This window comes from Megalopta genalis, chromosome 3 (assembly GCF_051020955.1).
Source record: "Megalopta genalis isolate 19385.01 chromosome 3, iyMegGena1_principal, whole genome shotgun sequence".
NCBI classification, from domain to species: domain Eukaryota; kingdom Metazoa; phylum Arthropoda; class Insecta; order Hymenoptera; family Halictidae; genus Megalopta; species Megalopta genalis.
Genome location: NC_135015.1, coordinates 14,064,446 through 14,081,298, shown reverse-complemented (window position 1 = coordinate 14,081,298; position 16,853 = coordinate 14,064,446). Strand labels below are relative to the sequence as shown.

At 48.0% G+C, this 16,853-nt stretch overlaps 2 protein-coding genes across 5 annotated transcripts; both read right to left on the bottom strand.

Moving 5' to 3' along the window:
- Nucleotides 1-17: 17 nt before the first annotated feature.
- LOC117229445 (solute carrier family 41 member 1) lies at nt 18-9,218 on the bottom strand. Of its 2 annotated transcripts, XM_033485896.2 has the most exons (7): nt 8,017-9,218; nt 7,024-7,164; nt 6,075-6,717; nt 5,661-5,840; nt 4,257-4,696; nt 3,629-3,849; nt 18-3,534 (listed from the first exon to the last, which is right to left on the bottom strand). In XM_033485896.2, exons 2-7 carry the CDS (start codon nt 7,110-7,112, stop codon nt 3,197-3,199), a joined length of 1,911 nt encoding a protein of 636 aa, XP_033341787.1. In that variant the 5' UTR covers nt 7,113-7,164; nt 8,017-9,218; the 3' UTR covers nt 18-3,196. The 2 variants fall into 2 exon arrangements, with proteins under 2 accessions (XP_033341787.1, XP_033341790.1); XM_033485899.2 differs by lacking the exon at nt 7,024-7,164 and having other exon boundaries at nt 8,017-9,211.
- A 2,240-nt stretch (nt 9,219-11,458) lies between these two features.
- LOC117229446 (solute carrier family 41 member 1) lies at nt 11,459-14,947 on the bottom strand. 3 transcript variants are annotated; one of them, XM_033485900.2, is made up of 8 exons: nt 14,179-14,947; nt 14,055-14,075; nt 13,468-13,914; nt 12,934-13,405; nt 12,684-12,831; nt 12,415-12,617; nt 12,179-12,327; nt 11,459-12,068 (listed from the first exon to the last, which is right to left on the bottom strand). In XM_033485900.2, the coding sequence occupies exons 3-8, from the start codon at nt 13,867-13,869 to the stop codon at nt 11,883-11,885; spliced, it is 1,560 nt and encodes a 519-aa protein (XP_033341791.2). In that variant the 5' UTR covers nt 13,870-13,914; nt 14,055-14,075; nt 14,179-14,947; the 3' UTR covers nt 11,459-11,882. The 3 variants fall into 3 exon arrangements, with proteins under 3 accessions (XP_033341791.2, XP_033341792.2, XP_076376257.1); XM_033485901.2 differs by having other exon boundaries at nt 14,488-14,947; XM_076520142.1 differs by having other exon boundaries at nt 13,468-14,075; nt 14,179-14,946.
- Nucleotides 14,948-16,853: the final 1,906 nt, after the last annotated feature.

Here is a 16,853-nt window from a genome sequence, read left to right as displayed (position 1 = left end):
GCGGAAATACGCATCACTTGTTTCTTCGTTTTGTGCAATTTTATTATAGAAAACTACATCGATGTTTCTCTCGAATGTGCGTCCAACAGGTTGAATCGTATCGCTGACGCGAATCACAATCTTCGGTTCATCATTTGAAATTGTTTAGCTGCCGTTTAGCTTGGTTCGTTCGATCAAAGCGTAATCACATTCGAACGTTTAGATTTCGACATGGGGGGGCAAGTGGCAACTGTACTACGACGAAACGATCGAAGCAAACCCTACGCCCATGCAGCGGTTTGTCGCGGTTTGCTGCAGTTTACAGTTACGTTGCTCGACAACCCGCTTCGATGTCTCTCACCTTGTTCTCTTTCTGCTCGTCGTTCCCGCGCTCCGCAAAGTCGTCGCCGAGAGCCCCGCGCGGCTATCTTTATCGCGTTCTTTCTATTTAAACCGATCGAACGTCCTCACACTTTCGAACGAACTTACTTTCGACTCGATTTCTGTCCTCTCCTACCCCACGTGTATTTCCCTTTCGTTCTCGCTTACTTCGACGATTCGAACATGCGGTAACGTTCCGCTACCAGCTCTCTTCGAATGCAGCTGTCGCGAAGGTACAACCAAGTGCACCGAGCTCCGATCATGGAGCCGCGAATAAGTCGTGAACCGAGAGCGACCAGCGGTTCGTTACCGTAATTCGAAGAAAAACCGATGTCTACTCGTGCATATAACCGCCTTTGGCACGTTCACACGCGTCTATTGCGAAGCCTAGAATAATGTCGAAGGCATCGCTGTTCGAACAACGCATAAAATTCACGAATCCTCCACGATCCTTTCGTCTACCCGTAAAATGGAGCGTCACACGAGTAACTCACCCGGCGTGAAAAATAGTATGTCCGACCGTTTTCATCAAACGTTATTGTCAAGGTGTATTTAGAGCCTAATCTTTGGTATCATTTCTTTACAAGTGGGCAAGCTTGCTCCGTATCGTAGTGCATGTAGATGCTCCTGCAATAACTCTACCAGAAATTCTACCGGTTTACCGGTTATTGCGTGACTGTGACTCTCGTTGCAAATCAGAAACAATTGTCTGACAATGTTGTACAACGACGACGACGATTAACACGTTGAATGCCATGCCGGTTTTACAGAAATTGTCCGTGGCGCCACGATGAATTTTCTTTTATGTGATACATATAATGTTGAAATATTATCTGCAATAGATAAGTTGCAATAGATGTTTGGCATGTTAATTACGACAGGGGTCACTGTTTGATTTGATGATGGCAATAATACAAAATTTTAGATATTGACATTTGTTTGAAATTATATATATTTCTATCAATTTGGGCGCGCCGGTCACCGGTGGCCCCCATGGCGTCACCGCCAAGTTAAGTGCCGGTCACCGGTGACCCTGTGGCATTCAACGTGTTAAGAAGAAGAAGAAAAAGGAACTATTTGGAATTTGGACAACGCACGGACACGTGATAATATCGCGCTTTCGTCCAAACGCTCTATCGAATAAACAAAATCGATATGCATGCCAAGTTTCACAGTCGCAGACGCAATTTTGTTTCAATTCGACGATTACGACAATATACCGCGCAAGTAAATAAACAAATAAAACAACCAACAAACGGTACTGTCGCTATGGTTAATTAACACTTTGCTTCTGATTATATACAAACGTGAGAGTTCCAGTGTTTGTTGCAACGTTGGAAGACGCGGAGAACAGGCCGGACACGAAAGACGTTCGCTGACGAACGGTTAAATTATATTACACATTTACGTTTTCAGCTTGCACCGCGACAGTTCGATTCGGTCGGAACGACGAATACAATAAATTCTCCCTAATTGACGCTCAGCTTGGGAACAAAAATAAACAATTTGGGAAAAGTAGGTACATTAAATTCTCCCAAATTTTCCTTCAGCTTGTAAACAAAAATGGACAATTTTCAGCGAGGATGTACGATTATTCGAGCCTCGCGGCTTATTCTTATAGTTGCCGATTGTCAACAATTATAAAAATGCACGGCTCGAATAATCTCCTCTTCCCACATTGTCCACTCTTGTTTACAAGTTAAAGGAAGATTAAGGAGAATTTACTGTACGACTATCCTAGCCTTGTGGCGAATAATCTTCCCAAATTGTCCATTTTTTGTGGTACAAGCTGAGCGTTAATTGGGGATAATTTATCGCAGCTAGTACCACCTCTACCCGAGTGAAGAAATACTGCAAGGAGAGCCGCATCAATTTGCGAGTCCTTCAAAGCATAAAAAAATATGTTGCCCGGACATTGGACAGCCTCTAATTGTACGATAACGTCTATCTAATTCCCGTCGTATACGAAGGCAACTGTTCGAAGACACGTACGCGTTACGATCTTACGAATTACTAAATTCAACTATTAATACGTACACTTTGTTTCGTTCGTATCGTGCTACGTTTCGTCGAACGCCCACGAAAATACGTCCGGCATTCGCTGGAAGGATCCCGACTTGCGGCCCGTAATTCACTAGCGTGCTCGGACACGACCCTGTGTCGTTTAGTACCGGCCAAGGGACAAACACGCCGATCCCCGCCGCGACGTTCGACAAAACGATACTTTGATCGCATCCTCGTTTCCGCGTGTTTTGTTCCATGACTAGGTTTACCAGAGAGAAGTAGCACCGCGCGTTACAAGCGAAACAGTGGCTGGCCCGAAACGAATCGAATCGAATCGATGTCGGATCGAATCAAGCAAACGTGGAAGCGACGATTCGAATCAACACTTTAACGGAAAGGTTTGCCTTTGTAAATGTGGTGGTTGCACATTCGTTTTGTTTTCTTCTTCTGTCTTTTTTTTTTTTTGGAAGTTTTCACAATTTTCACAATTCTCAACAATAATCACAATTTACACAATGCTCACGACTCGCGTTTCTCGTGCGTGCACGCTTCCCCCTTGGTTGTTGTTGTTGTTTTTTTCCCCGGCGAAGGTCGTGCGTTTCGTCGCTACAGCATATAATCTCGGAGGAAGAGGCAACCGTGAATGCAAGAGACAACAATTGAGATAATCGATCGAAACGAGACGAGTGAGACCGAAACGGAACGAGCTGCCGGAGAGAGGAAAGAAGCGGTTTTTCATAGTGTTTCGGTTGTCCGGTGTGTCGTCGTCTCGATCTTCTCGTCCGAGATGCAGCAGCTCGATCAACAGCAACATCAACAGAGCTAGTGGTGATCACGGATCGATCGTTCGGTCGGAATCTTGATCTCCCACGAGGTAAAGGAACTGGAAAGCGATCGCTAGCAAACTGATGCCCAGCAGATCTCCCATCGCCGTCAAATACGGTATCGCCGAATTGTCTGGATCGATTTTTCGTTTCCACATCCAATGTATCATTATGTAGGCGATGTAAAGGAGCGCGGCGACTTGCAGCATCGCGGCGCATAAATAAACGAAGACGAAAAGGGGCGTCAGCGAGGTGCCATCCTTCATGTAATTAATCAGGTAAATGAAAATTATGTGACCCGGGATGACCATCGCCATTAAAACTCTGGTGGTTCTCGCGTGCATACCTAAACAGATAGAAAACGCGGCGACGCGTTAACGGCGACGGTAGATGTTGATACTCAATGGAAGCGAAGCTGTGATCGCGCGGTCTTTGCTCACCTTTGCCGAAAAAGTTCGCGATGGGCGTAATAAAGATGACGGGATGCGTGTGACCCGGTGGAATCAGCAGCGTGCCCAGCTCTGCCTGTTTATGAAGGGCGGTGGATATCCTGCTCGCTTGGACAGCTACGAGATTTCCACCGACGCCGTTGATCACCGGTTGAAAGACGGTGAAGTTCTTGAATCGCGACACCATGAATCCCAGGATCAGGCCGCCGCAACTGTGACACCGATCGAAAGATTTATGTTAATATCCGCAATGGAGAGATTCCTGAGGTCATTTGAAGTAACTTTTTCCTTAGCGAAAATGCAATCCGCGGCTTTGTTTACGAGTTATTAGCGAATAACAGTGACCAATGGCAGGCGAGCTCGACTGACGCGAGGCGGCCGTGCCAATGAGCGGAACTGGGTTTCGCGCGCTGGGCGGCTTCGCGACAAACGAGCTCGCCTCTCATTGGTCACAGTTTTTCGTTAATAATTCGTTAACGGTGCCTCGGAGAAAATTTTCGCAAAGGAAAAAGTTACTTCAAATAACCTAAGGAATCACCATGTTCGGGTATTAACATAATTATAGAGTCTGGATAAGACCCGCCGCTGGTTCTTGCGATCGCCATAAATAAAAGCTCACCTGCTGATCAACATGGCAATCATGACAGGAGTCCAGCCGGAGTAAAGGACATCGTTGGTGTGTTTGTTCTTTTTGGCGATCCATACCCAGAGCGGGGTGACGAGGACGTAACAAGCGATCACCAACGGCGCCAGCCAATCCTGCTTGTTGATCGACTCGTAGAGGATCGTCGAGATCCAAGAGAGCAGAGCCAAGGAGGTGATGTCGCCGAGGCTCGCGGCTATCGGCGTCGCGACGTTGTCCGGATTGATGTGACAGTGTCGCGAGAACACGATCACCCCCGCGGTGATCAGTCCGAGGACGAACGACGCCAATGACGCGGTGACCAAGCTGCTCGCGCACAACAGGTAAGCGTGGTCCAACGAGATGGTGCCGTACCGCAACGCCCCCATGACGATCGCCACCACCGAACCCAAGAAACCGACCACTATCGCCTGGCACTGTCAACATGAACCGATTTCCTCGTTACGCTAACCGACATTCTTGTTCGTCTAGGACGAGCGCAGGGCCGCGCGCACCACTGGAAACGAAACGGATCAGAGAAACGAAAATCAGCCGGGGAAATGAGATAAAATGAAATCCAATGAGAACGACGAAACGACGCGACGAAGACTTTGAAGATTCTTCGATGCCGGAGCGGCGCGTGTACGGTTACGGCTCTCCGGTAGAGGTTATGTACTACACGCGTTAATGCAATAGGGGGGGCTTATCCCCGCAGTCCAGTTTCGCGGGCGGAAGATTCGTGACGACACGGCTTCTTCGAACGGTGAACTATACGAACAGGAAGAAAAAAACAAGAAGCAAGCGGGCTGTGTTATCGTTCACACAGTCGGAGACGGTTGTCCTCTGTTTCGCGTCGAACGTATCGCCGTTTGAACAGCGTCTAGATTTCGCGGCTGTTTGCCCATCGATCGTAAGATTATATATCCTGCGATAAATGTAACGTTCAATCTCGAAGGCCGTTTACCATTGTCGCGCTGAGAGCGCAATCAAATAAAATTACGGCGCCAACGATAAGATGTCCGCGAGTCGCGTCTACTTCGCCGTCGTTGTCGTTCCGATTCGGCTCGTTTCGAATTCGATGAATCATTGCAATCGGCCGATGTAGCGAGGGACGAGTATCTCGAATTAGAGGTTCGGTTCAGCGGAAGAAGAATAAATGTGAGAAATGAGTACGAGAGAGAGAGAAAAAGAGAGTGAGAGAGAGACAGGCTACAAGGAAACTCGTCGTAAATCATACGAAAACTCTCGCAAGGCATAAGGAAACTCGCACGACATTAAGGAAACTCGTGCAGCATATGTGACGAAATGTTTACAATCCGTTTAAGAGTATTTACGGAAGCAAAAGACGAGGAAAAGGAAGAGATAAGGGGGCGGCGAAGCATGCTCGTGTTCTCGTCTCACCTGAATTAAAACAAGATTCCCAACGATCATGTACCATTGTTGTTTCGGCGTGTCCATATGCCCGAGATTCGCTTGAGTAGAGAGACGCGATGCAAGAGTCATTTCTAAATTGCCTTTCAAGCCCAACAATGCCGGAACCAGAATTATCAGCTCGGTCACTTTCTCGAATACGATCCAGTGCTGCGGATCAACAACGGGGAAAGGAAAGCGTTATCTTTCGATCGAATCGGAAGCCCGATTTGCCGCGATTCGGAGCGCTTTTTTTGCGCGGCGGGATCGGATCGGATCGGTTTTACTGTTACGAGAGCCGAGTTCTCGTCGACGAAACGGGGAAAAGAGAAAAAAAACGGAAGACAAAAATAAACGATAAACAAAGCGGGGTTTAGCGAGTAAAAAATAAATGAAGGAGCGTACTTGCACCAAATCCAAAACTAATCCAGCGCCCACCATGCCAAGGCCGGCGATAAGAAACGGTATAAAAACTTGAATGGTAATTGCCAGGTACGATTCGAGAGGCTCGTCCTCGATGACACCGTAAATTTTACTCTCGGCGACGACGTCGGGGAGGCGACCGGTCTCGGTCATTCCTTCGTCGAAGATGGGCACTTCCACGCTCTCTTGCTCCATCAATTTGTCGGTGGCGGCTGCGGCGGCCGCGGCCACGACCGCGGCATCCGTCGAGTTGCCGGTCACGGTTGCGACGTTAACTCCAACGTTGCTGCCGATGCACGCGTTCGTGTCCATGCCCATGCCCATACCCATACCTATGCCCATACCCATGCCCATACCTATGCCCATACCCATACCCATACCCATACCCATGCCCATACCGATGCCCATGCCCATACCCATCTCTGTCCCAGTGCCTGTTCCTGCTCCTACACCGGAACCGGGACCGGGACCCGTGACCATGATCATAGACGCGTCCGTCGCCGAGCTTGTGCCCATCACCGTGTTTCCGTGGGATGCTTTTGAAATCGCGCGCAAACGAATCTCCGCCGGCGTCACCCTGTGGGAACTTTGCTTTTCGGAAAGTAGAGGCTCTTTGCATTGGTCACTGTCAACAGAAAATTCGGAAGCTTGTACAAAACACGATCCCTCCGTCGGATCGACGACGACGTTATCCCCGTCGAATTTTGCACACGAGAATATAAAGCGCGAGAACACCGTGAGAAAACCGTGCGAGAATTTATATTCTTCTCGTCTGCGCGTCCGGAACTCGCTTCTGTTTCACGGCGGAACCGTACAGAGATGTATTATTCTATCGTCGATCGGATCGCCGACAAGAAAACGTGCGCGCGACGCGAACAGCGGTAACCGTGTACAACGTGATAGAAGTATTAAAATTAGATGAAACACGTACTTCTCGAATTTGACTCCTGTGACATCGACATGGGCGTGCTTGTCGGGCGGCAGTCGTACCGGATGTTGATGCACCTGATCCTCTATCATCTTCTACTGAGGACCTCATGCGACTCGCTGTCGCGGATATATAGCCATTCTCCTTTGAGAATGATAAGGCTTGTCTAAATGTTCGTTTGTTCGCGCGGTGCCGTTGTATTTCAGAACAAGAATCGAGCAAATTACGTAACCAACGAGAGGGACGCTATCTCTAGTTTGATTCGCCTGCTCGCGACCGCTTAGGCTCGGTGGCACGCCGAATTTCAAACACCCGTGATTCCCCGTCGAAACGCGGCGACGCGCGCGACCCGTCCGAGACGTCGCGTCGCGGCCGCACGCGATCCCTATCGAACGTTACGGCTCCTCGCGAATTCACGGTCACGCGGTATCGACGTCTTTCCTCGTACGATCGACGCACGGAAATCGAAACGGAAATCCTCGGCCGTCCCACGGAACGCGACGATTTCGAGCGAGCGAGGCGAGCCGTTTCGAATTTTCGGCCGCGCGTTTACGCCGCCGCTCGACACGATTCCGTTTTTTTACGGCGGCTCTTATCGACGACGACGGCTCGCCTTGACGCCTCTAGTCACGCGAGTGCGACGGTTTAATAACACGGCAAACTTGTCGAAATCCGCGGAGAGATCGTTGCTCCATCGGCCTGCACAGCCGTACCCGAAATACCGAATAAAGTAAAATATCTCGTCGGTGTAACGACGCGTGGACGTCCCTGCGTTGCTTGCGTAACGCTCGAATGTCGTCCAGACAGAACAAACAATCGGGAAAGAAACACGAGAACGGGAGGAGAGAATTCGTGAGGGAGGCCAGGATAAAGAGAGACGGATCCGAAAAGATGATTGTCGAGTGGCGCCGAGACAAAGGTGAAAAGAAACCAAAAAAAAAAAAAATGAAAAAGAACGGAAGGAACGCGAATCGAAAGAGAAAAGGAAACGCATACCTGCTGCTCGTTAAACGGGTCTTGGGCACTACGTAGACGCCTGACGGAATTCATAGACTCGAGAATCCTCGTTCCCAGTGGTGTTTTCAATGTCGTGTCGGCTCTGACAAAACAGAAAATCAACCGTCGTCACGCATCTGACGGTGTAAGGCTGGTGGGCCTGTGCGAGGCCGTTTCACGCTATGGTTACATCGCGACTGATCTCGATCGTGCATCACGCCTGTCTCCTTAAAACTCGCTCGGGACGTTTACCAGGAACAGAACGCGGCACGGAGCAAGCGCGAATCTATCGATCGTTGCGTTCAGAAGCAACCACTGTGTCCGGCGGTCCCCGCATGCCCGTATGCGAGTATCCCCGTGTATGCCTGTATGCGAGTATCCCATCAACCCAGACACGAGCCGGCTCGTTTCCCTATTCGTTCTCGCCTGCTACCCCAACCGCGCGCCCCTTTTTACCCGTTCGATCGACGCCCCGGCGGCGTCCGACGGCGTCGATCTTCTTCTTTCTTATCAGTCGTTGATATCCTTTCCGAGCGGCTAAAAATAGCGAAAAAATTTCCGCGTTCCCGGACAAATAGCCTTCTCTATCTAATCTCGATCGGCCAGTGGATTACGCGCGAGAAACAATCGGTTCGCCGGGTATCGCCGCGCGTACGTTCCATGCGTGCCGCCTGCGCCGCGTCGTCCGAAGATCGTCGGCGGCTTCGCGCGCACGTGGGAGCACGGTCGCGTTTGTGCAACAATTTCTCGGAACGTTTGCACGGCGGGCAAACAAATCGAGCCGTTACGGAAGGTAACGTTGCGAAACCGTATCCACCGTTTAGCGAAACTTTCGAGCCTGTTTTCCAAAGAACAATATTTGGAGAGCGACGCGCACTCGACGGCGAGCGCGGCCGCGACCGCGAGCGCGCACGCGTCTTCGACACGCCGGTGGCGAGCTTGCGAGTTGTTGCGACAAACGGCGCAACCGTTCGATCGTCGACGAAACGCTGCGATTCTCTCGTCCGTTTCGAGAACGTCTTCTGGTCCGGTCGTTCTTACGGTACGCGCGCGTCTCTGTCCGCTTCCGGAAAGACGACTCGCGCGGCGAACAGCCGAGCGATCGGTTCGGCGATTCGCACGAGCGATCCGCTTTGACATCGAGCTCGAACAGCGGCGCCGGAACCGTGTTCCCGTCGCTTTGAATTTCCATGCTCCGCGAGAACCGTGATATCGAACGGACAGCGTCTATCCAAGGACTCGCCCGGAATAGGTGTACTTCTATACCGGGCATCGATTTGCTCGACCTTCGCGAGGACCGCTCGCGAAGAGCCGAGGCGTTCTTTGCGCCGACTGCGGTCGAACTCGAAGAAACGAATCGGCGAGCCGCGGATCGCTAAAAGCGATCGCGCGATGACCGTCTTCGGGATTCCGTTTCCGTAGAATCGGAACTCGCGGCGTCGAAAAGAAAAAAGAAAAAGGTACAGGTGCTCGACCGAATCGTCGAACCGAATGTAGAATGATCGGGAGAAGCCCGGGACGGGAAGTCGAACGCGAGAACGGTTAGTAAATTGGCTGGAAAGACGGGATCGTGAACGAGCACGCGAAATCGCGAATGAAAATGAAAAATGAACGGCGTTGAAAACGGTATCCGCGTATCGGCATTTGCAAACATTGTCGTTTAACGTTCGTGGCGCGCGAGTACGAAGCACTTCCGTAACATATTCACAAATTGATAAATTACTCCACGTGTTTAAGTTCGACCATGAGGAGCAATAACTTAACATACGTTTTGATACTTGGTTCCCGTGACCCGCGGAGCACGTTCTCGAACACATCCCTCGCGGTTTCTCGTGAAAATCAAGGAGCGGCCCCGCACCCTTGTCCTCATACTAATATCCCTGTGTCTCGTGCTCCATGACGGTCGTCGCGGCGGCGGCCAAAAATCGCGTCAAAGTAACACTCGGCAGGCCGGAAACATTTCACCGTGGTTGCTCTGCGACACTTTTGCGGTCGGTCGAGTCGCGCTGGACGAAGTCCCGTGGTAAACACGGCGCGACCGCCTAGAAATCGCCACGCGAGAGAGTTCGAAATTTGAAAGATAACGATAACGAGATGCTTCGACGGCGGCAGCGACGACACACAAACGGCGTCCGTCGCGCTAAGCGTCGACTCGCTGATTTTTCGGCTGATCCCGGCTACGATTTCGACACCGCGGTACGCGCACCCCTTTTTTCATTTCGACTCCAATCGCAGGTTGACGCTCGGACGACGAACAACGACGCGACGCATCGTCACCGGGCCGTCGTTTGTTCCCCGTTGGTTTCGTAACGATCGAATCGAGAGAGGAGAATATCAAAGAGGACCGATCGCGGGGACAACGATAACGGGCACGGTCGGATCTCGATCGCGGACTCGATTTACGTGGTTCTCGTTTAAAAAAATACCACGAGAACGGCTCGGTGGTGCGCGACGAAGAGGCGCGGGACGTGCGCCGGCCAGCGAAAAAACGTCTCCGGAGGGATCGCGGTCCGATCCGGATCGGATCGCATCGGGAAACGCAACGGAACGAAACGCAACGCGATAGATCAAACCTAAAACGCTCCGTCGAGAGCGAGGCGATAGTTGGCACTGACAGATCCAACTATTTCATTGACGGAGACGAGCTGATGTGCCTCTCTCGACCACAACTTGGTCATTTCGTTCGTACCGCTGTACGTGTACGAATCGTTGAGTCAAGTCGCCGGCGTGTATGTACACGTGTGCACGCGTCGCCGTATACGTACGCGTGTACACGTGCGCGCGCGCGTGTACGTGCCCGTCGGACGCACACGCCGAAACACGCTCGCTTACGCGATTACGCTTACGAACCTTTACGCCCTACTCGTAACGCGACCGTACGATATCGTACGAAATAAAGACGCCACCACCACCATCACCGCCGCCACCAACACCACCGTCATCATCAGCATCGGGCCACCGGCGCAACGGTTCGGCCCGAGCACCGCGGTTAACTCGATCCAAGCTACGCACGGCCGAGGGCTATCGTGGCTCTCTTCGCCGTCTTCGTCCGCTTCACCCACTTCACCCGAGTCGCGAAATTCTGGCCGACTTCGGCGAGACCAGCTTCTCGAGACTTCCTTCGACGCGATCACGATTTTCTACTTGCTCGCTCGAACGTTCGAACGGACTTTTTTTTTCTAACGAATTGATCGAGAAGTACCCGCGAGCATCGCGTAACCGAGAGATACGATTAGGGAAGCACTGGGGGCACGTTCTTTTATGTTTCAAAGCGGTGTTTCGCTTTGGCGGATATTTCGCTGCGCGATAATCGCGATCCTTTTCGCGCGAACGGTTGGCCTCTCTTCGTTACGCTCGCCGTGTCTCGCCAGTTTTGTCACGCGGTGACACGCTCAAACGGTGCCAAACCGTTTGTTGTTAGCGAATAAAAATACGACCAGTGTGGCGCTTCAATTAAATTTATTTGTACCAAACTTATCGTAAGTACACAATCTTCAAAAAATAATTTTCTTCGTTAGTGTAACGCTCTTTCTTTTTTCTTTCTTTTCCTTTTCTATTTTTTTTTTTTGGCGTTATCTCACGCTTCCCTTTGTTACTCGATTGAGACGCGTACATCTAGATAAATCTCGGTTTAATCATATTGAAGGAAGTTTCGTGCGATCGCGAAACGCCGTGGTAAAATCTTGGATTCGTCGAATCCGGGAACGAAAATGATAACCGACACTGTCCGCGACAATGCCGACGTTGGTCGCGCATCGATAAGAAGAACCTAGAAGAAAACCGGGAGACTGTTCGATTCGGATGGTATTTGGAAACTTGTTGAAATGAAAATCTGTAATCTGGAGCTTCCAGCATCCGAAATCGAATCAATCGCCCACGTCCGAATCTCCGTCACCGATGGCGTAGAGTATATGAAACGCGATTCCTAGCAACGCTGTTCCTATCAGATCGCCTATCGCCGTCAGATAGGGTATGGCAGAACTGTCCGGATCTATTCCCCGTTTCCATAGCCAGACGACCAGCAATTGAGCAATGTACAGTAACAAAATCACCTAACGGACAAACGAAAAGAAAACGTGTTTATCGAAAGCTTCGGTAATGAGGGTGTCTTGAGGGTGTCTCTCTCTTGAGGGTGTTTTCGCGCGCTTCTTCTGGCACGTACCTGTAGTAGAGCAGCGATCAGATACACGACGATAAATGTAGCAGTGAACGAAGTATGGCCAGCTTGAAGGTAACTGATGGTGTAAGCGAATATTAGGTGACCGGGTATCACCATCGCTAATAATACTCTGGCAGTTCTCGCATGTCCACCTACGGATCGTACGATGAGATCTCTGTAGCGTTTATGCTAACATTTCTTTCTACCGAATGTTAGGACGCGCCGCGTCGGTAACGTACCTTTGGAAAAGTATACGTGGAACGGATTGAAATGAACCGCGGCTCTCTCCTGAACGCCGGACCGTGGAGTTTTGTGCAACGACGTCGATATCCTGCTAGCTTGCACCGCGACTAAATTACCACCGATGCCGTTTATAATTAATTGGAATACAGCTATACCTTTGTAACTTGATATCGTGTAATCTAGCGTCAAGCCGCCCACGCTGAAATCAATTCAACCTGGCAAAACATTCCCTAGTTTGCAAGATTAAAGGACGGTGTATAAGAACCTGCTAATCAACATGGAGCATATCACAGGTGTCCAGCCGTAATCCAATATCTCCTTGGTAAATGGATTTCTAGCTGCAACGTATCCCCAAACGGGGGTAGCGATGATATGAAAAACTATACAGGTCGGTGCTATCCAAGGCACAGAATCTGAAACAGGAGAGAGACCGTTTCGTTTTCGTTCGACTGTCTCGTCGCGACGCGCGTGTTGTTTATACAATTATTCCGTACGGATGGTCTGTATACGATCACCTATAGCTTTGTAGAGTAGCGACGCGATTCCCGACAAGAGCGCCAACGTTATCAGGTCGCCGAGGGAGGCCGCGATCGGCGTCGCCACGTTGTCCGGATTGATTTTCATCCGTTTCGATAGCAGTATCACGGTAACCGTAACTAAACCTAACAAAAAACTGGCCACGGACGCCGTGGCCAAAGCGCTAGCGCACAACAAGAGCGCGTGATGAATATCGAACCGTGCGTCCGGGATCCAACCGAGCACCACGGCCGCCAGAGAAGCCAGTAGGCCCACGACCATGGCTTGACACTGTATCAGAGACAGATTGCCCACGACCAACATCCATTGTTGCTTAGGAGTGTCCATGTGGCCGAGGTTTGCGTGGGTCGACAGTCTCGAGGCCAACGTCATCTCCAAATTGCCCTTCAAACCTAGCAACGCCGGTACCAATATATACACCTCCGACACGTCTCTGTAAACCGGCCAATGCTGCAACAAAAATATCGAAGTTCCGAACATCGTATCGAATCACGCCCGACGGGGTCACGCACCTGTACAATATCTAATAACAAACTGGCAACTACCATACCGAAACCGGCCAACAGAAAAGGTATAAACATTTGTATAGAAATAGACCAAACGGTCTCGTCCTCGACATCTCTCGTTTCATCGTTCCTACCGGCTGATTTTACTCTATCGCTGGTAACGCACTGGTGAACGGTCCGCGACGGCATAAGACGCCGCCTGTCCTCCTCCGAGCTCCCGCCATCCTCGTCGGATTCGACTTCCGTTTCCATGGTGCCGTCGACGATCGCTGACACCAGAATCTCTTCGCTGTTCAATTTCACCATCTCGCCCCTGTTAAATGATACCTTTTCCGATTTGCTCTCTCCGAATTTTGCCGATTCGTTTTTACGTCTTCTGATTATCGCGTCGGCATCACTCATCATCATTCTTGGGAGGTTGTTTGTCGAACCCGCACGATCAATTGCAAATCACTGGGATGAAAAAGAACCGATGCAGCTTGTACTGGTTCGACTTTCGACAAATCTGCCGACATTCCCGTCGGCAGCAGGTAGTCGATAGTCAAGTAGATCTTAACGTTAGCCTGCAATCCTTCGTGTTACATTTTACTTACCGCGAGACCTTACGCACTAATCTGAAACGAAACAACATTGGTCTGGTAACATGATACGCGTTACGTGTTACGGAAATGACGAGCAATGCGAGCTGCACAATGCGAATAAACGGGTACTACGCACATGTTTGGTCGTGGGCCACGACTCGTGGCAACTTAGCCCGACCTTATCTAAAATATTCAAATCTATTTATACGAACGTGATTTCACATAATGTGTCTTTTAAAAAGGCGGGGCGTTTGCATCGAATTGTGTGTTAACCACTTGCGATACTTTCTTCGGGATGGAAATCACGATTGCGCGAAAACTGTTCGCACGATTTCAACAAATAACGTTTGCAATCACGAGAGCCTGCTATCGGGAAACACCCAACGGCAACGATACGCGAACATTTGAGGTTACGTTTACGGTTTACAACAGGAGAAGGACGTACGCATCGTTTTGTATTTTACGGGCGAATAAAGTGTTGCTACATTGGATACAGCTTTCGAAATCATGTTTCACGGCGGCAGGCACAGCTAAATATCGTTCCATCGAAGCGATATACTTGTACTCGGATACATGACACTGACCGCCTCAACAGCACGAATCACATAACCTCGAAAGTACGTTCGGCCGGCTGGTCACATGTAACATGTCTCTGTCTACTATATTTTGATTAGGAGCGTTTGTATGTATGTATATATGTACGTATGCACATATGTATTCGTCCCGTACGGTCAACTTGCAATTGTTCAAACACACAACAACTTTTTCGGTCGGCGAGACAGAAACGCCCTTTTTGGAAAATTCTGTACGAATCTTCGCACGCGACGAAAATTTCGTTCGTCGTGTGTAACGTTTATAGAAATATGTACATATTTCCTACGTACACTTTACGTTTATACACACATACACATGGTTGATAATGTATTCGTGTGTTTTTTCGTACGCCGATGTTTAATCGAGACTCGCAAAACTTACAAAATTTTCACGTAAACACAGATATGCTGAAAATGATTTCTTCGGTAATACTCAATTCAGGGAATGGCGTGCAACATGGACTTGTGTCACACGACATTTCTAATTTACCGCGTTTCGTTCAAGCGTCCGTGCTGCCACATTACACGTTGCGGCGAGACACGTAAACTGCTACATACAATCACCAACGGTCGATAATATATAAAAAATCTTATATAAATATATAAGATTTAAGATAAGAATTTTATATAAATATATTATATAAATTCTTATATAAATATATTCTAAATCTTATATAAAAATATAAGATTTAAGATAAGAATATAAGGTATATCCTATATAAATATATAAAAAATCTTCATAAAGAGTTTAGGATCTCTGAAACCTGACCGAGGCTAACATTTAGCTTAGGAAAGCCCATAAGATGCAATCCTAAGTCATCTGTCTCGACATCATGAATAGATATAATTACAACAGACAATTTGAGGTGTAGAATCGATGCACAACAGTGACTCAAGGATTTCTCTAGATCTAAATCTAAACGGTTCTCGTTCTGTTCCCACAGTTTTTTTTTTATTTAGCCTTGCATTGTGCACATGTGGACGATTGTTGCGCCTCTTTTGAAGGAAACGTAAAACTTGGTCCAGGATCCATGCTAGTGCTGTTCGAGCGACTCGAATATAAGCGAGCAATTAGGACGCATTTCAAGTGGCTCATTATGATCGAGCGTATATCGAAAATAAACTGTTCTTCATATACAATAAACATATTGTACATATTACTGTTCTATCGAGTACTCGGATCGGTCCGGATTTCGAGCTGCTCGAATATTCGAGCATCCCGACAGCTTTAGTCCGTATAGCGTCAATTAGGATAGTGGTAAAACGTTCAAACTGTTAGTCGTCAAATTACCGACGGTCGATTTTGGCTAATAGTTTGAGCGTTCCGCCGCTACCAAAATTGGCCCTGCACGGACATCGAAAGATGTTTCGTTTTTTTGCTAAAAGAGGTGTGCCACGATAGAAAAAGTATATACCGTAAGATTAGATTATAAGAAAATGTAATAAGTAATAATTATATTAAGGAATATAGACTAAGCTTATGACATAACTACAACTATTCGAGTTTAGATCAGACACTAAGAAAACGAACTAATAATAACAGAACTAATAACAACAGAATATATAGAGTCAGTTCAAATATAATTTGTATGCAAATGTATTGTCAACTTGACTCTCATAAATATCTATATTATACGTATATATAATACTGTTACATCACTATATTATGATTACTACAAATTGCAAAGAATTATGTGACCGATAAGGACTCATAGTTTATTCGTCTGATAATAAAAAGGAACATAACATGAAATACTTTGCATTGTACATATAATTAGATAATAATTGTTACGCGATAATATTTGTAATAATAATGTTATTTGTAATTATTTATTATATAATATTATATTATATTATATATACTAATTATTATTAATATAAATATTATATTATATAATATTATTATTAATAATAATATTTGTTCTACCTATGTATAATCTCGATCGATCCAAAGCGTGTTCTAAATAAAAAGAAAAATAAATACGTTATTATTAAGATAACCAAAGTAGACATAATTATAGTGATTTATAGTACGAAATCAATGAAACTATACTTACCCGCAATATACTTACTATACTTACCCCCACAATTTACGCATTCGAGGTATCCGCGGAAACACTGTGTTTCGCGAGTTTGCGCGTTTTGCGCGACACGAAAGCTCATTGTTAAACGAAATTGCAATTACAAAGCCGTTCGCATGTAATCCGTAAATTCGGGT